Source organism: Aulonocara sp. 'chitande type north' Nkhata Bay, linkage group LG23 (genome assembly GCF_057382095.1).
Source record: "Aulonocara sp. 'chitande type north' Nkhata Bay isolate Kocher_YH1m ecotype deep benthic linkage group LG23, A_spYH_male_GT1.1, whole genome shotgun sequence".
NCBI classification, from domain to species: domain Eukaryota; kingdom Metazoa; phylum Chordata; class Actinopteri; order Cichliformes; family Cichlidae; genus Aulonocara; species Aulonocara sp. 'chitande type north' Nkhata Bay.
In genome coordinates, this window is record NC_141365.1 from 3,899,998 (window position 1) to 3,919,095 (window position 19,098).

A 19,098-nucleotide genomic window follows, 5' to 3' on the forward strand; every position below is an offset into this window, starting at 1 on the left:
TAAGCAGACGTCACTGACAGTTTAACATGAAGTCCTTGGGTTAAAAGTACAAAACTGGACATGATATTTGTCTGTGTTGGTTGTAACTGCACATGCACCATCTGTCGTGTGTCTACTTGTCTGTGAATGGCATTGTTTACAGTTTAGGTGACCGTAACTTTGTTTATATACTCAGCTGGAGCGGTTTTCCGGTCCGCGGGGCCGGACTCATCAAGTCACAGAATTGCTTTTTTTTTGTTTTTTGTATAGTTGTTCTTGTGGATAGTATCGTGGTCTCCTTAAGGGACAACGTAAGCGTTGTTGTTTTGGGTTCGGCACAAAATCCTTGCACATCCAGTTCTTTCATTTTCCTGATTGTTAGATAAGGAAAAACGGTTAAAACCACAAGAATCGAGCTTAAAAGTAGTGTGGAAACCACGCTGTGAGTTCTGACTTCACTTAAAGTTGGCCACATCCCCGGAGAGTCAGATACACAACCATTCAGCAGCTGCTCGGTGCATGTGGGGAGGGATTCATTGAAAAACTCAGTTACAGTGATATAATGATGTTGTGCAATCAGCAGGATACTGTAAAGAAGCTTGCAAAGATTTTCCTGCATTTTGAAGGATAACAGGAGGGAAAAATAATGTGTGACATCAAATTAATCATATTATTGAATTCATCTGTTTTCCCAACTTTTCACTTAGTCTCTCCTGTACACATCGGTCGATCCGCAGCAGGTACTTTAGCGTTCGTGAGACGAGCTGTATCCTGTGGAAAATTCTACCAACACATACCCTCCTTTGTAAATATGTTTTTCTAGTATCGGTTCCTTTTGCTGGATGTGAGGTGATCTCCGCTGTGCACCGCTGCTACATGTGTGGAAACTCGTCTTTATTTGGCAGCAGCATTTGGGGATCTTATTTTTAGCCGTTAGATTTTGCAGTGATTTCTGTTCTGTGTGGGAAAGTTTGTGGGTTTTCCTCTAATATTTGCAGCGCGTGCGAGTGGCTGACCTGAAGCTTGCTGGTGTGAGGTGCGGTCCCTCCCGTTCGTGCCTCTGATAGCCCAGCTTTCAGTAACGGGTTTGGTCTGCACACTTTGCTGTGTTGTGACAGTAGCAGCTGAGCTGTCAGACTGTTTCGTTTATACAGGGTGGAAACGGCATCGTAAAACTTTAAGAGCGGGTTTAATGGCAGATTTGTGGACAAAGCATTTAACTTTCAGACTTTTGTCCTTTTTGTTCGGTTAAATTTGACGATACTGCAAAACTGCACGACTGGAATCCCCAAATTTCCTTAATTATTATCTTTATTTTATTTAAGGATATGAATTCAAACACATACTATAGATGCTGCTAACATTCACTGAAATCATTTGCATATTCAGTTTTGTCTTTTTGTTTTCTTTTTCCCAAAACTTCTGGAAATTGTTGAGAAGGAGGTCGAGTCATTGTCTGAATGTCCTCCCCTCACACGCGTCTCACAGCAGGAGGCTGCTTGCGTCAGCTGCTCCTGAGTAGAGCGTGCAGGAGAAACGACACATGGCGGTCGCTCATTGTAAATTCACTGCACGATTACCTGCTCTTTTCTCACCTGGACACAAATGGGAATAACGCAGATATTGTACTGGGGAGCTTGCAGGTTAAAGATTGTTTAACGAGGCGGGCTGTTGCGTGCTCCCTTTTCTGTGTCACGTGTTTAAATTCTACAAAACGTGATTGTTGGTGGAGTATTAACAAAATAGGTTCCTGTCAGGTGGATGAATAATGTGCTCACACCTCCTTGGCAAAGCAAATCACAGCTCCAGATGTGAATCAGTAACTAGGACAAAGATTGGACTTGTGACACAGTTCCTGTATTAGCTTTTCTTGGATGGCCTGGCTGTCGTGAGTAGAGCTGAACAACATTAGCTGCAGCAGATCTGTTCCCCTGCAGAGTCGGAAAGCGAGAGGGCAGCGAGGTGCTGTCTGAGTGGATTGGCCCGAGCCTCGGCTGCCGTTTAATGTCTTTAAAAGCTTTCCTGTTGTAGCGCTCCTTAGCCTGCTCATCTGCTGCTCTGTCTTGTTTCCAGCTCAATGAAAGATGACTCTTACACAGGATGGAGTTTAGGAGCTAATTCAAGGACATATTTAGTTCTTTGTTAACAGCTTTTGGAGATTGATTGGAGACTGTATTGATTACTGTCCTCACCTGGAACATTAGCTGCTTTTTCTGTCCGGTCTTTGCACCTGACCTTTTCCAGCAAATTTCTGGTTTTGTGTTTTAAGCCAGTTAACACGGGTGTTTTCTTTTTGTTTTGTTAAATGGTTCAAATGATTCACAGGTCAGTGTTTTGTCTGCATATAATACACAAGTCTACACGGGTCTAGAAATAATGCTAAAGATGAGACATTTTGACAGGCATTTTTCCACCAACAAGGGGATTCCCAAAGAGGTTTGTGTGGAAACTTGGCATATCTCAGCATGGTGTGCAGTGTGTCCTTAAAAATAAATGAAGTGCAGGACTAAAAACGTGTCTGCAGCAGACGAACAGAAAGTCCTGTCCTTTAGAAACAGACAAACATGCATCTGACCCATCTACTGTTTGCTGAAGTCTCTCTGTGGGTGTCAAGAAGACGATCTGAAGATGGCACAGAAACTGGACTAAAGATCGTTGGCGACGGGTCTTCTGGAGTCGTGAATCCAAATTTGTGTCTGTAGCGATCTGTAATGGTAGAGCTATTGAGGGCTGCCAAAATTAATGGAACTGTCAGATTTGGATGCAGTAACACCTGGAAAGCATCTGTTTGGCTGCAGCTCTATTTTTCAGCATGACAATGATCCCAAACACTCGCCCAGTGCAGTAAAAGCTCACCTGGATAGAAAAACACTGTCAGCCATAGACTGGTCTCCTCAGAGCCGCGTGGGGTCATATTGACAGAAATCCACAAAAGGGAGCCATCACCCAAAAGCTTGAATGTCCTGCAGAAATATTCCTATTGTATAAACTCTGTGGGTTTTTTGCCTTATATACTGTAGTTCCATATATGTTTACACGTTTCAATAGATTTCTGAACCTGTTTCCCATTTTCTTAGCAAAAAGTAAACAGATTGGCTCAGACTTGGCACAGTGCTGTACAGCTTTAGCACCCATCCACTTCAGTTCATTCCGTGTCTTGGCAGGAAAATGCAATATTACGTATGCCAGTGGCAGGAAAAAGCATCCAGGAGCCTTTTGCAGTGTGTACTGCATGTGCCAGAGCCTGTTCTGGGTCATTGGTTAATGTCGCTGTCTTTGCTCTGAGGGTGCAGCCTCACTCTGCTCTGCTTCACACAAAGATGAGAATCAGTACTGTGGCAGCACAGGAAAGGAGCTGTAAGTCCTCATTTTTACAATTGCCATAAAAGTTGGTCACTTTTATGGTATTGATTCAGCCATTACTGTCATGCAGACAAAGATTTTATGTCTGAATGAGTTAAACATAGTGAAGCGTATTTAAAAAGCTTCAGTTTTAATGTCTGTCTGTCAGACTCCTGCCTCATTGGGCATAATGAAGGTGGCGTGGCAGGAGGCCGCCCCTCCCTGAGCCTGGTTCTGTCGGAGATTTCTTCCTGTTAAAAGGGAGTTTTTCCTTCCCACTGTCACTAAAGCGCTCGCTCAGCATCTGTCGTTGTGATTTGGCGCTGTATAAATAAAATTGAACTGAATTCACTTTATAGGCCTCAAACGCCAATAAAACACCTTTTAAAAACTCTGACTGGCTCACACAAAGGAGAAAGAAACTGTGCACCTTTTGTTGTTGAGCAGTTTCGTGTAGTTGCACACTTCCTTCTAAACTGTAAAACATTTAGTGGGTGTAGTTCCTCTATGAAACCGCGCACCACGAGGTTAGTAGGTTTGGGCAAACCGGGTCATGATTTCCAGAGAGACAGAGTTTTGTTGTTGTTTGTTTTTTTGGTACTGTGAGCACAAAGACCAAGTCCCATTTAGTTCCATTATATTCAGTGGAAGGCTCAAACATGCATAAAGATTCATTCAAATTCAAAGAGGCTTTATTGACATTTATGTTAATGTAATTTAGACACAGACCTATAAGCTCTGATGAATACTCTGATTAGAAGGGAAAGTTTGACATTTTGGGCGGCATGAGTTTGGTTAAGGATCGGTACAGCTCTCATGTATGGCACGGGGAACAGTTACCAGAATATCTCTTGGTTGCCGTCACCGAATGACATGAGAGAAATAAACCTGTAAACATGTTTTCGCTGAAACTTTCTAGGTGAATATTCAGTGTCCCTCACTGCGTCACCAGTACTCATGTCATCTTAGTGCTCTCATTACTCTTTTCTTTCAATGGGCTTCAGATGGAAAACGTGGCTCACTGGGTGTGTCTCTGTGTTTCTGTCCTCAGCCCGAGATGCAGACGAGCGGGAGAAGTGGATCCACGCCTTAGAGGGAACTATCCTCCGGCACACCCTCCAACTCCGGGTATGAAACCAAGCGCTTCTTTGGATGTGTGTCTTTCTGTCTAATCCACTGCAGTTAACAGAGGAGTTGTTTGCTCCGTGGATCCTCTGGTGTTTGCCTGCCATTTATACAAATTCCCGTCGCACAGTTCGTATTTCCGAACTCGAGCGTGCCGCTCTTTGTGATACCTGAAGATGATCCTGGTTTAGATGAAGAGGTAAACGAGTTTGAAAACCCTGCCATGAAAATAATATCAGAGCTTTCACTGCAGTCTGTATTTGCATAAACTACACCCGAACACTCGTGATGGATTTGAATGGGCTTTGCAGGTTATCAGCACTTTAAGCTTTACGAGTATTGCTCGTATCTGTTTTTTCCTCAAGAGAGCAGAGCTGAAAGATAATTCACGTCTGTATTAAAGGGAAAAATGCTGACATTTGCGTCATCGTAGGCTGAGGATGTTTGGAAATACGTGGCCAGTCTGGACAGGTTTTAGGAGCAGGCTTTTAAGTTTAATGGAAAGTCTGCTCAGCTGCTGACCTGCTTGCTGCCATTTTTGTCCCACCGGCGTTTATATCTGTTTTTATGAGTGTAGAAATTGCTCCTCCTGCCCTGCAGTTGTTTCTTTGCTCAACCTCTTTCCCTGCTCTCCTCCCTCAAAACAAACCTTCCGCTATGCTCCCTCCCATCCTCATCCAGATACGCTTCTTCCTCCTCATCGCCTCTCTTCATCCTCATAACCAAGCTTTGCTCTCCCTCCCACCTTTCTTGTTCTGCTCGCACTCCCTCTCTCCCTTTGGTGGCAAATCCGTTTGATGTGCTACGCGTGTGCCTGCGTGCTCGGTGCGGACACACATGCATGCGCACACCTATGCAGCGCTGCTGTCGAAGCATCATGTGACCCAGCTACCCAATCCAAGACCCGGTTGCTCAATCGGCCAAACATCTGCCTCGGCTGTCTCAGCCAATCCCCGTGGCTGTTAAAGCTCGTGCCTCTCAGCGCTTGCTGTTGGTTTGTGTGTTTTCTCGTCCGCCTGTGCGAGAGGAAGTGTGGCTTTCCTGTCAGGGCAGGGTCCTGGATTAAGTCGGCTCAGACCCAACGCTTAGCTGATAACTGCTGCTGAAGCCCCGCTAACAGTCTGAAGGCTGCTAGGGTTTACGTTGGCACACCGCAGTGGGGAGCAAAGGGAGGGAATTGTTTTGTTTGTCTGTGGTGCTGAAGGAGGAGGAAAGAATGTGACTTCAGCTGAGCTGGCGGTTTGTAGCTGTGGGGAAAACAGAGATACGGAGGCAGAGAAAGCGACCTTGCACTCTGCTAAATGGACTGAGAGATGCACTGGCTTATTGCAGCATGTCTATTGGAGCACAGCACCCAGTAAGTAACAGCACACAGACGGGCAAAAGCCCCGCTGCACCAGAGCGAGGGGAGAAGCTACGCGGCTGCAGCGCCACTGGGACAGCAGCATTTTTAAAGTGGGTCACGCTGAGTGGAAAGACAAATAGACAGGGGAGGGAGGGGGGAGTGTGCGAGGGCAGTGTTGTTTGTAGAGTCTGCTCTGTGGGTGTGGGGGGCGGGGTGGGTTGTTGTTTTTCTTTTTTTTTTGTCTTAATTTAACACTGGAGGCCACGCTTAAACCTCCCTGCTGCTGTGTCACAGGGATGGACAGTCTGCGCGCTGCAAACGCGTGGGAGTGGAAGTCTGGGAGTATTTCCAGAACAGGGCAGAAGTGAGCACTACAGTGGCTGTTTATAAACCAACCACCTGCCTCTGACTTTCTGCTCCCAAACGTTAAAAGAAGAAAGAAAAACACTTCCCCTGTGTCACGTGTGTTGTCAAAACAGGACGCATCGTTTGCTCGGTGGTAACAGAGCGCCGGGCTGTTCTGCAGGTAGAGTCAGCTTTAAATACACATGGAGGAAAGTAGAGTCTTGTTCACTTCTGTTCTTTGACTTTTCACGCAGTGCAGAGTAAACGTCGAGGCTCAGGTGGTTCATCTCTAATCGGTCTTGTAACACTTTACTGTGAAATTAGTTTCCTGTAGAGATTTTCGCTCCGACTTGTTTCGCTGCGTGTCGCTGGTATCCTGATGCGATGCCTTACTGGAATAATACTCCACTTACATGTTTCCAGTGTAGCGAGTTATCCGGCAAGTTTCTTCAGGATTTGTGCCAGTCTGGGTGAAACCCCCCAAAGACGCACAGCAACAGCCTTTTTTTTTCTTCTTTGTTTTCTCTTTTTTTCGCTCAGGCCTTCATGCAGACAGCTACATTTTCCCCTTTAAGCTGAACAAGCACCTTTGATCCTTTTGAGGAAGTTTGCCCTCATAGCTTCATGGCTGCTGTTTTTCTGAAGCTTAAACTTCACCGACTTTGTGTTGATGGCTTTTCTTCACTTTCCTATCGGAGCTCATTCGTTTGCAAGAAAACGCGCCTCAAACTCGCGACGCAGCTGGACTCTGCAACATGGCAGCTCCAAAGCAGCAGTGACACCCACCACGGTTTGATAAGAGTTTGACTTCTGACAGCAGTTGTTTCGTTTTGACAGAGCGGCTTTTCAGGTGTTGTGCGTTTTTCCACGTAACTGCTGTAAAGTGGTAAAGTGCGTTGACACACGCCGTTAGTCATCTCCTGAGTCCGCTGGCTTGACGTAGGGCGGGTGTTGTGTGTTCGCGGGCACTCGGTGTCCTTGCTGTTGACAGCCTCGGTGATTAAATGGGGGTGAATTATTTTTTTTCCCCCGTTTTCCTGTCTTTTGGTTTTGTGTCACAGCTTACTGGATTGTTCTGGGTGCTTTGGTGGGTGCGCACAGACAGGCAGACAGATGCCTGGTCACGTCTGTTCTGCCAATAGTCTAGTAATTACCTTTTAATGGCTATTATGTAACAAAGTGTGTGTGTGTGAAGTCTGGGGGCCGTTAAAGGAAGCTAATTAACAAACAATGAATTTGAGTGCACCTCAGCCCGTAACCGAATGCTCTCCGGTCATGAGTCCTGATTTCAGCTTTGTTTCAGGGCCTGAAACGAGTTGGCCTCCATCAGGCAACCAGGCAGACCTGCTGGCCTTTCATGTAGACGAGCCTTTAAACAATAGTACTCATGTCTCCCTCACTACGGTACCTTGCTGGAAAATTCTCCTGAACTGTTGATGTTTCTCTCCACCGTTTTGTGTAACAGTTTATAAAGCCTACCTGACCAGGAGGCGATGGATATGAGAGGCTTTCCCCCCTTTATTTGTTTGTTTTTTTGGTAAATGAACAGATAAATATGTGAATACACGGCCCTGGATTTATGGACTGTGGTTTTGTGCTTTACTTTGAATATGCAAATACCTTTTGCAACACCTGCGTCGAGGACTGCACCGATGCTCAGCTGTGTTTCTTCCCTTGTCTTTAGGAGGCTGAGACGGGATTTGTTCCTAGTGTTCAAGACTTTGACAAGAAGCTAGCTGAAGCTGACGCCTACCTACAGATTCTGATTGATCAGTTAAAGGTAGGACACGACGGAAATCCACACCGTGAGGTAGATATAGATGTTGTAGATTTCAGTGGCTTCTCATCCTATATTTATAGATTGAATCTGTGTCAGCGAGCATTTCCTTGTCTACTTTTCGGTAAAGCAGAAGTTCTTGTGAGTAAGATTTGTGGTGACAAACCAGATAACTGTATTTAAAGAAAGTAGACACTGTCTCCAGCATCTTAAGGAAACCACGTAACATGTCCTTCCTTAGATAAGCTCTCAGTAGTTTTCCACTGTGTCATCTGACAGTGGAATAGCTCTTATTCCATGTTTCTGTTTTTTAACCTTTCTTTCATCTCTTGTCCACACAGCTGTTTGATGAGAAGATCAAGGACTGCAAAGAGGATGAATCACGCAGAGTGAGTATCAGCAGCGCAGCTCTGTCCTCGCGTCTCGCCTCTCCGGTCCAGCATCATTAGAGCCGCTGCTAACAAAGGAGCAGGGGGCGAATGGAAACTGATAGCTGTCGGTGTATCGCAGATATTTCTGTTCCAAACTGGCCTAAAGCAGCAGTGATTTCAGAAGTGATCCTCTTATTTCAAAAGCTAAAGTTCAGTCCCCTCGATATTTATTTATCAGCCATGAAGAATAAAAATTAATCCTTCAAGGAGTAACCCTTGAAGCGCTTTCCTTAACTGAGTGGTTTCAGCTTTATTTCAGGCCTGCTTAGAGTCCAAAATGACTGGATGTGCATTAGAAAATCCCAGAAACTCTAATAGTCATCAAACCACATCTTTATTTATGAATGCTGAGGTGTCAGAACTCCTTAATGGTACAGGGGACGTCATCAGACGTCGTCTTAATGGGGGAAAGATGCATGAAGAAGATCAGTAGTCCTGACAAAGGACTAGGGCTGCCACAAACGATTATTTTGATAGTCGACTAGTCACCGATTATTTTTGCGATTAGTCGACTAATCAGATCATCATCCATTAGACGTAAAACTACAGCTTATTGCACCAGCAGCATCTGCTCTTATATAACTACCGGTATCATTAGCTTACAGCTTTAAGTGTTTAAGGTCTGTGCTAACTAAAAATAAAGACAAGATGATAGTTTATTGAATTTTAATGAAATTTGCAGATTGTTTCGGTGAAGATTAATAAACTCCTTGCTATCTAAAATATAACAGGACACTGGAGTATATTCTGGAGCATCTCACACTTCTGATAATCAGCTGTCTGCTTGACGTTTATTCAGCTGTGTAAAAACTATAACTTTAGTCTCAGCCAAATCGATTTACTCAGGAACAAATAAAATACTAAAAAAAGCCAAACAATAACATTTTTAAGTTATCTAAGTGACTCATATATCATGTTTAACCTGAGTAGCGAAAGACGGCGGTGGGTTTGAAAACGATTTGCGGGGAGTCCGGTGTTCTCACGGCGCTAGTGACCTAGCCCCCGGCTCGCTAACGAGCTAGTGGGTAACAGATGTCTCCGAAAACGTCGGAGCGCTTTTGAAAATATGTGGTGTCCTGATAAACTGAGCAGATATTTGAGGTTTACACAGCTACATTCTCGCCTGAAAATATGTTAAACGTTTATTTTGTGACCCAGAAAGAATAATAAGAGTAACATTAAAACTAACTAGCTGCCGCCATTGTTGGAAACTGCGCTGGGCCGCGCTATGAATTCTGGGACACAGCTGCTTCTTCTTCTTCTTCTTCTTCTTCGGGGTTTAACGGTAGCTGACATCCTTGTACATGCAATGCTGCCATCTTCTGTTTCAGTCCGTTATTACACTCTTAAATCCTGCTACTTATTCCTGCGTCTTTTGTGATCGTACAAAGTTTCAAACGACGCGTCGACTATTAAATCAGTCGTCGACGATTTTGATAGTCGACGTAATCGTGACTAGTCGACAAATCGTGGCAGCCCTACAAAGGACCCGTCTGTTCTCCAGTGTTGCTTTAAGCTTAACCAAAACTTGCCACCACCTCTACTCACACCATAGGTTGCCCTCAGCTTGGACCGAGCTGCTGGCGACTGCGAGGCTGATCGATTCAGTAGTTCAGTTTTTTAGTTTGTGGTTCATTTTCTCAGTCACTTAACTGACTAATGGACAATTTAAGAAGTACATGATGTAAAAAGGGGACTATTGTTCAAACTACAATCTTCCTTTTTCTGTAGCGCCTCTCAGGCCCGGTCAGTTCTCCGAGATGATCTTCTAATGTTTGAAGATTAGAGGTGTAAACGTTTAACCTTCAGGGCGTCGCACTAGCCTCTGGGGTTATATGTCCACTTCCTCTTTGAGTTTAACACCAGCTTTTGGTCACTTTACCTGGTTGCTTGTGCCGACTGCATCAAACCTTTCACAGCTGGAGTTTCAAGCCCCGGCTGAAGCCAGTCAGGCGTCATTACTCGCATCAGTATTTCTGCTCTTTAACCTCATTTTTTACTTCTTTCTGTTCTTTCGACAGAAAATTGAACATTTGAAGGAGACTACTTGTGTAAGTCAGAGAATGAACACATTTTCCTTCCTGTTGGGTTTAGAAGTCACTTCCTTCCTAATTAATTGCTCTGTGATTTTTCCCTTTCAGAGTATGGTAGAGTCCATCAAGCACTGTATTGTACTGCTGCAGATTGCCAAGGTAAGCACAGCACGAGTCCGCTCTCTGCAGTTTGCCATTTCTTCATAACCATTGTTCTTGTGAAACCACATGAGTGTGCACTGTGTTACCTCGCATCCCTGGGGTAGTTCCCTGCTTACACTTGCTATCTGGGTCGGTGGTTGGTGAGGGTGTTGTCCAGTGTTCGTTTCATCACATGTTCTGTTCAGCCTTCTGAAAGGAAGTGGAGCAATCGTTTCTGCTTTGTTAGCTGTTTGATAAGGAAAGCAAAAAACACACACGTGGATTATCTCACACAGTAGTGCAATCCTGTCGTTTTCACTACTGAAAGAAGTGGCAAGTCTGGATTTGACCGTGTGATGAAAGGATCGCTGTATGTGGCAACTTGGGGAAAGTTTTGGAGCTTAACGCGAGAGACCCGGGCCTCGTTTGCACCGCACCGCGGCAGATGCTCGCGATGCTTTTATGAAATGACTCTTGAACCTTCACATACAATGAGTCTAACACTGTCTTCTTAAAATTTTAAGGACCAAAGTAACGAACAGCAACACGCAAACGGACCTATAGTAAGTTTGACCCTTTCTGTCCATGACAAAAGTCGAAATCAAACAAACTGCTAACTTTCTTTTCTCGCTTAATAGACTCTCTCCTGTTAGACCAGCAGATGTACAGATCTGTTTAGTGCATGCAGTCTAATTTGGGTCTAAGCTTTCCTTCATGTTTCCTGCTGCCTTCTTCTTAATTAAATCAATATCTTCCTCTAAAATCTAATATTTATTTATTTTGTAACTATTTTTCCTTCATGAAGACATGAAATGTATATGTGCAAATGGTGCTACACAAAATGCACATTGAGTGTATATTAGTACATCTCAAAAATGTCAAGTATTGTGAAAAGTTTATCATTTTATTCAAAAAGGTAAACATTCATGTAAATGTTAGTATTTTGTTGACGATGGCCTATAACTGTTATTCAGTTCCTCAAATTATTGAAGTATTTCATTTTCAGTGTGAGTAAATTACTCTTCACTCTTAGTTTAGTAACCACAGTCGTTGGGAAGAACGCTGACTCGACAGCTGTCCAGATGAAGATCGAGTTTATGCCACAGCAAAGCTGTTTTGAAGCATGTTAATGGAAAGTGTGGTAGGAACAGTTGCACAAGCAGTAGCAATTACCTGAGCCGTGAGTGGATTGTCAGGAAAAGCGGACGGCGTCCACTCTTTAGGTAAGAGCGTTTCTAAACTCAAGCCATATATCTGATGGACCGCATACAGCTGCTTTAAACTTAAGTGGACCAGGAAAATTCCCCTTTCTGCCGCTGCACAGTTAATCCCAGAGATATCGCAATCTAAGGAAAAGAAGTGCAGTGGTAACAGTGGGTCATTTTTCCACACGATGGAGAAATGCTGCTGAAAGAAATTGATTAGCATAACTGTGTGGGCTCGTATTGTAAAGTGTAAATTCAGCTCATTGCCCAGACAGTGAGTTTTATTAATGAGCAAAGTCAGTTTATTTTCCTTTTCCCTTTTTGTTTCTTTGCTGCGGTCACATTTTTAGGGTGATTTTAGGGTGCCGTGCCGTCTGCTGGTGATGGTTGATCCACTGTGTTTTATCCACACTGTGGACAAGAGTGCGTCTGCCATTGTTCAAGAGGAATAGGAGAAACCCCAAAAATACAGATGATGTTCAGTGTAGTGTATAAGTCGGCATATGGAGATCCTTTTTGTTTGATCTGAGGAAGCCTTCTAATAATTTGACATACTGGCTGTTTGTAGCTGATAAAGGCCTGAAATATCTCACTTTACAGAATATATGAAAGTTTATCTCTTTAAATTAAATTATGAAAAATAAACCTTTACACAATACTCGGTGTTCTGAGATGCACTAGTGTAAGTGCACATGGGACACGTGTGATCGCATGCCTGCGTATACAAGTGTTGCCCATCACTTGTGGGGCAGGGATAGCTCAGTAGGTAAAGTGGTCGCCCCATGATCGGAAGGTCGGCGGTTCGAATCCACTTAACGGCTACCCTGAGGTACCCCTGAGCAAGGTACCGTCCCTACACACTGCTCCCCGGGCGCCTGCTTAGTGGGCTGCCCACTGCTTCACTGAGTGAATGGGTCAAATGCAGAGAAAAACAAGTAATTTCCCCATGGGGATCAATAAAGTATCCATTATTATTATTATTATTATTATTCACTTACTAATTAGAGGAATCGAAGTCACCATTGATCGGTCATTGTCACACTGCCTGCTTATTGAACCACTGAGCACTAATAGCTGGAAAGCCGTGCAGAAAGCACTCCTGGGCTTCTGCAGATATTCGTGTTGAAGGCCACGACAGGATTTACGCACGTTTTGAACCACTAAAGCTTTCAGCAGTAAGAGTTCCTGTTAACTGTTTTTCAAAATAAAACGGCTCTAAAAAATACCAGACCTAAAAAGGCGATAAAACATGACACAGTTGTTATGACCTAATACCAGATTATGTGTCTCATGTATACTAATGACTACTAATTATTGACCTGCAAAATAAATAAACTGAAGGTGGCTATCACTACTTCCATCTTTGGAAAAAGCAAAGGATCGAGAAGTGTTTGTAGATCGTTTAATACAACACAACCTCCCACTTTAAGCAAGACCTCCGCGTAAGCCGGCTAGCTCACAGGACTGCATTGATCTTACAGCTGGCTTAATCTCTTATCATTAAGTATAGTATTATGTAGTATAAATAGCACAGCGAAAGCTCTGCCTATGCACATACCTGCACGTGCCACCTTTGTATGCCATAGGCTTTCCACTAATCGTACCTCTGCTGAATGTCTGTCACTGCCTGCACAGCAGTGATGCATGCACCGTAGGCCTTTGTTTAAGATGCTCCAGGCGTCAGCAGCACGTTTGACCCTGTCAAACTGCACTGCCTGGGGAATTGCTGCAAAGTGCAAGAATCATTTAAACCAAGCTCACGAGAAGCATGTTCAGTAGTTATGTCAAAATAATTTATGTGCTGTGGGTGGCTGAGGGGTTGCACTGCTGCGAGAGCTGCTCATTGCATTAATATTGCATTCACTTGGAGGGGTAGAGAGGTTATTGATCATTAGAGTTTAAAACCCTTTTTAGCTTTTTTTGATGACCTTGCTCTTCACATGCTTTTTTCCTCTCATGTCGTGCTTGCATAGGCTGGTCCGTATACATAATTGGATCTAATTAGAAGCCGTCGAGTTACGTTTATGAAGGCATGTGGACGCTGGAACCATTAGAAGGAGAAAGAACAGAACAGACGCAGGAAGTTTGGAGATAGGAGGGCAAATCCTTGACCTCTGACTGTATCTTTTTTGTTTAGCGTTTAGATAAAGGTTTATTGTCAGTTATCTTGACCTATAAACGGAGAAAAACAAGGTCAGTGTAATTCCTATAACTCAGTTCAGTAAAAACCTCACGTCACACCTCGGCCTAATCTCACAGCCGTAACACGAAGTCGCTGCGTTCCTGTTGAGCTCAGATTATCTCAAAATAGAGAAAAGGTGTAGAAGTCAGAAACTGCAGGTCAGGTTTGCGTTATAATGTCACTAAATGTTGTTTCCTGGCGGTGAGCTGTTGGGGAACGAGGGGCGAGATATTTTTGGTGTATCTCGTGTGGTTGCTGGTGTTCCTGTCAGATGGGTCGTTGGGGCTGTGACCACATGGTGTCGACAGGCTGCTGTTTGTATGCATGCAGCGTTTGCCACGAATCAAGGCAGGCCTCTACAAATGATTACTACTGTAGTGTTTATTGACCCCCCCAGGCCTTTTTAAAGAAGAAACAGGCTGCTCAGATGTCAAGAGTCAACGTTAGCAGTTGTGTAGAGCTACTCCTAGCGTTTGCATGTCAAGCTGTGTTGTTGGTTTCATATTGATTGCATTAATTAAGCTTGGCAACGCCGCTCTTTCCAGGAAATCAAGTGCGAGGAAATTGATCTGCGCCGGCTGGATGGTGCATTGTTTAGTTCGCTCTTCACTTAGGTGCACCGAGTTGTGATCAGGTCACACTGTTCCCCTTCTGGGTTTGAGAGGATAAAGGAGCAGGTGGATCCTTGCAGAGTAGGACTGTTTCTGAACTAAAAGCCAAACTGCTTTCGATTTAGTTTTTTCTAAACCAGTAAGGTGTGTGTGTGTGTGTGTGTGTGTGTGTGTGTGTGTGTGTGATTGTTGCAGCAAAGCTCTGATGTCGTTTTTTGTTGTAAAGGGCATCGTTGTGTTTGTTTTTTTTCCTCCAGAGCACCATCAACCCAGTGGATGGGATCTACCAGCCCCCTCTGGACACTCCAGCGGTGAACACAATGCCAACACAGACAACACTACCCCCAGGTACATCTGCCTCCCCAACATGTGGCAGACATTTAAAAGTAACAGCTGTCACTTACTGTGTTGAGACATGCTGAGAGGTTGTTGGTGTTATATACTTAAAGGTGACAGCAGCTCCCCCTGTGGTTGGGATTGGAATCGCAGAACCGTTAGAGAAATGTGTCAAATCTGTCGATGTTCTGTCCTTGGATGACATTTGAAATTATGTTTCAGCTGCAACTGGAAACATGTTCTAGTGTGACAGTACCATCACCAGTATTGATAAATATTCTTAATAGTCTCTCAGTATTTGAAGGTAAACCTTCACACAGGGTTTAGCAGCATTATTCCCTCTCTTCTTCTCCTTCTTTTAAATTAAGGATCTGTGTTGAAGCAGATTCCTGTTTTGTGGGCTAATATGGTTTATCCACTCAACAAGAATCCTCACATGTCTTGACTGAACTCTGACTAAATCTTTGGCTATTTCAGTCAGATGACTATGACTAGACTAAAAAAAAAAAGGCTATAAAATCAGCAGTGCGAAGTAGGCCGTTCTAATTTTGGTCTCTTATAATAGACGGTGTAATCCCCGCTCACAGATGAAGCTTCTGTCTGCAGCGTCCTGCCACGTGGCATGAGATGCTGCTTTTAATGGGGTCTGGCTTCGTTTCGAGGCTTCGGCGCTAACTCTGCTTTCTCTCCGTTTGATGAAGACGCGTCTCAGGTGTGCAAATCAGACCAACGACCCTCCACGTTACCTGTTGGTCCCGTCGTCACAGTGATGGGCAGTCTGCAGACCCCGACTCCCAACAGCACAGGTGAATTCAATTCAGTGTCATGAACTGGACTAATTTTTGTGAAATGCTGAAATGGCTATATGTTATTGAAACGGGTTCCTCATACTGCCGAGCAGCCCAATCAGCAGGTTAGAGTCTGTTTAGTTATTTTGTTGTTGTTGTAGCTGTGTGATCTGTAAACTGCACACAACCTTTTTTAATGGTAAACAGTGGACAGAAGAATGTGTTTCCCTGAGGACATGGTAACCACAGGGAAACCAGGTATGATACTGACGATCTGTTGATGAAAAGTTCAAGCTTTCATACTCGGACTCTTCGTACACTATCAGGAGTTAAGCAGCCAAACTTGGCACCCTGATGGGTTTTATTTAGATCGCTTGTTATGATGTTGTTTAGGAGCCACCAAACAATGGACTACAATCACATAGCAAACAGTACAGTAGCATGGACATGTAATAGTAGATTTAAGGTGATTTGGGTGAAATGTGTTTACATAATTTGATGCCACTGCCCCCCAGTGGCCAAAAAAGATCCTTTTTTTTTTCATTTCATTCTTGACCTTCAAACAATTACTTTAAATGACATTTAGTGCCGTCTTTGTCTATTTGTAGCAGGGCTGCCACAAACGATTTTGTTGATAGTCGACTAATCAGATCATCATCCATTAGACGTAAAACTACAGCTTATTGCACCAGCAGCATCTGGTCTTATATAACTATCATTAGCTTTCAGCTTTAAGTGTTTAAGGTCTGTGCTAACTAAAAATAAAGACAAGATGATAGTTTATTAAATTTTAATGAAATTTGCAGATTGTTTCAGTGAAGTTTAATAAACTCCTTGCTATCTAAAATATAACAGGACACCGGAGTAAATTCTGGAGCATCTCACACTTCTGATAATCAGCTGTCTGCTTGAAGTTTATTCAGCTGTGTAAAAACTATAACTTTAATCTCAGACAAACCGATTTACTCAGGAACAAATAAAACACTGAAAAAAGCCAAACAATAACATTTTAAGTTATCTAAGTGACTCATATATCATGTTTAACCTGAGTAGCGAAAGACGGCGGGGATCTAAAAATTATGTGCCGGGAGTCTGGTGTTTTTCGCCGGCTCTAGTGAGCCTTGAACCCGGGTTAGCTATCGAGCTGGTGGTTAACAGACGACGGAGCACTTTTACACAAATATGTGATGTCTTGATAAACCGAGCAGATATTAGTTTACACAGCTACATTCTTACCTGAAAATATGTTAAAAGTTTATTTTGTGACCCAGAAAGAGGAATAAGAGTGATATTAAAACTTAGGAGCTGCCGCCATTGTTGGAAACTGGAATTGGCTGAGCTATGAATTCTGGGATAGGTTGGGCCACGAAGGACACGCCCGACCCATCCTTCAAATCTGGGGAAAAGGAGGACATATTTGTCGGCCTTATTTGGAGGAGTCTTCGAATTTGCGAAGCCTTCGTCACGTCACTGTAACGTGATCGGCCTCCTAATGCGGCGTCCAAAGGATGCGGCCCCTGAATTTGGACACTAGTGATGTGCGGATCGATACTGAAATATCGATTCCTCAGATACCAGTCGTTTATGTTCTAGAATCATAAGACAATTAAAACAAACAATAAAACAGGACAACAAACAATAGGTAACAACACAACAAGCTAGACCAGCCAACTAGTTAGAATCAAAAGCCAAAGTAAAAAGATGAGTTTTAAGACGTGATTTAAAAGACTGGATCGACTCGGCAGTACGAACATGAACAGGGAGGTTATTCCAGAGGTGCCACGGATGCAAAGGCCCGGTCACCTCTCGACTTCATTCGAGACCCAGGTTGTGCTAGGAGCCTGTGATTGGACGATGTAAGTGCTCAGAAAGATAGCTGGGTGCTAAATTATTCAGAATTTTAAAAGTGAACAAAAGACTTTTAAAATCTATGCGATATTTAACAGGGACCCAATGTAGTTTGGTTAAAATTGGAGCGAATCGTTCATAGATTCTCGTACCTGTTAAAAGACGCGCAGCTGCATTTTGAATTAACTGAAGCCGGTAAAGAGAAGACTCTTAAATCCTGCTACTTATTCCTGCATCTTTAGGACCTTACAGTCGACCCGTCTATTAAATTTGTCATCGACATAATCGTGGCAGTCCTAATTTGTTTTACTGCAGTTTTACAGGTTACAGGTCGTTAACAAAAATGCTATTTTTAGGAGCATTTTGAGGCTCGTGTGTTTTGTTAAATGCGTGAAAGCGTGCCACTGAACGCAAGTTAAAATGAGCAGAAAGCAGAGGTTGCAGCCTGTTTGCCGTCTCTGCTGAGGCTGCAGTATTAAAATGCTGCGCCGTGCAATAAGGAGACAGGCGGCATGCTTGAGAGTACTGTCAATACGCTCTGCAGAGAAAGTCTTCACTGTGTTAAGTCGGCTTATTGGTGCCGAGCACATCCTGCTGAACAGCAGAGCTGGGAAACGGGGGCTCCAGTCGAACAATATAATGTTGATTTCATCACCATGGCATCGTGTAGGGCAGGCGCCGGCGAGCTTCTGCATCAACAGAGGCCTTTTGGCTCCTCCTACCAAACAGACAGGCGGATGACAGATGTATGTATGAGTGGGCTGATGGCGTGAGGCACACCGTTCGATTACATTTTTTTCATGTGTGTGTTTTTTAGGGAGTGGCCCGTCAGGCCCCAGCAGCGGTGTCGCCTCCCCGGCTCACATCCCCCTCCCCTCACACTCGGTGCCAGACTTCTCCTACTCCTCCAGTGAGGACGAATTCTATGACGCCGATGAGTTTTACCAGAGCAACACTTCCCCCAAACACTGCATAGAGTGAGTACAGCAGCAAGAAATATTCTGCTTGGATTGAATAAAAATCCAACAGCATGAGCATTTGCAATCTGAGAAGTTTGCCTCTTGTTTTATATTTATTCTTTATCCCCTTTATCTCTATTGCTTCCTGCTTCCTTGCTCCTCCTCCTGCACCCAGTCCCTCAGGGCCTCCAGCTGCCTCGCCCCTTACTAACGAAGAAACTGCTCTGAAACGACCCAACACTACAGAGTCCCTCAACTCTTCGATGTCCAATGGCACCACAGACACGGGTAAAAAGGGAAATAATCACGAGACACCTGATCACATCGCAGCTGATTGTCCCTCACTGATTAAACTCTAAGCATGAGGCGTTATTTAAATCATATTTTACTACATGATGGTGAAATATGTGGCTCTGCTCTTGTCCTCAGACCAGTTTGACTGTCACGATGACCGTGACGACGACGGTGAAAGGGAGTCTGTGGAAGAGCACAAGAGCGTCATCATGCATTTGCTGTCTCAAGTTCGACTGGGCATGGACCTCACAAAGGTCAGGACCTCTTAGCGTCTTAGCCGCCCTAATTGTTCCGTCGCGGCGTTTCGCTCTCCAGCGCTGTCGGCGTAAGGTTTTCTTTTTTAACAACACTTCACTG

General features: G+C 44.0%; 1 protein-coding gene across 5 annotated transcripts in view; it reads left to right on the top strand.

Moving 5' to 3' along the window:
- osbpl9 (oxysterol binding protein-like 9) overlaps window positions 1-19,098 on the top strand; it is a 36,441-nt gene that overhangs the window by 12,181 nt on the left and 5,162 nt on the right. For 2 of the 5 annotated variants that reach the window (XM_086281861.1, XM_086281862.1), the window contains 11 exons: window positions 4,373-4,449; window positions 7,821-7,916; window positions 8,255-8,302; window positions 10,366-10,395; window positions 10,486-10,536; window positions 11,043-11,081; window positions 14,774-14,864; window positions 15,554-15,658; window positions 18,306-18,465; window positions 18,623-18,735; window positions 18,877-18,995. In XM_086281861.1, the coding sequence (XP_086137987.1) occupies window positions 4,373-4,449; window positions 7,821-7,916; window positions 8,255-8,302; window positions 10,366-10,395; window positions 10,486-10,536; window positions 11,043-11,081; window positions 14,774-14,864; window positions 15,554-15,658; window positions 18,306-18,465; window positions 18,623-18,735; window positions 18,877-18,995 (929 nt within the window). Of the gene's footprint in view, window positions 1-4,372; window positions 4,450-5,430; window positions 5,804-6,421; window positions 6,927-7,820; window positions 7,917-8,254; window positions 8,303-10,365; window positions 10,396-10,485; window positions 10,537-11,042; window positions 11,082-14,773; window positions 14,865-15,553; window positions 15,659-18,305; window positions 18,466-18,622; window positions 18,736-18,876; window positions 18,996-19,098 lie in introns of those variants that run through there. The other 3 variants (XM_086281864.1, XM_086281863.1, XM_086281860.1) reach the window with 3 other exon arrangements.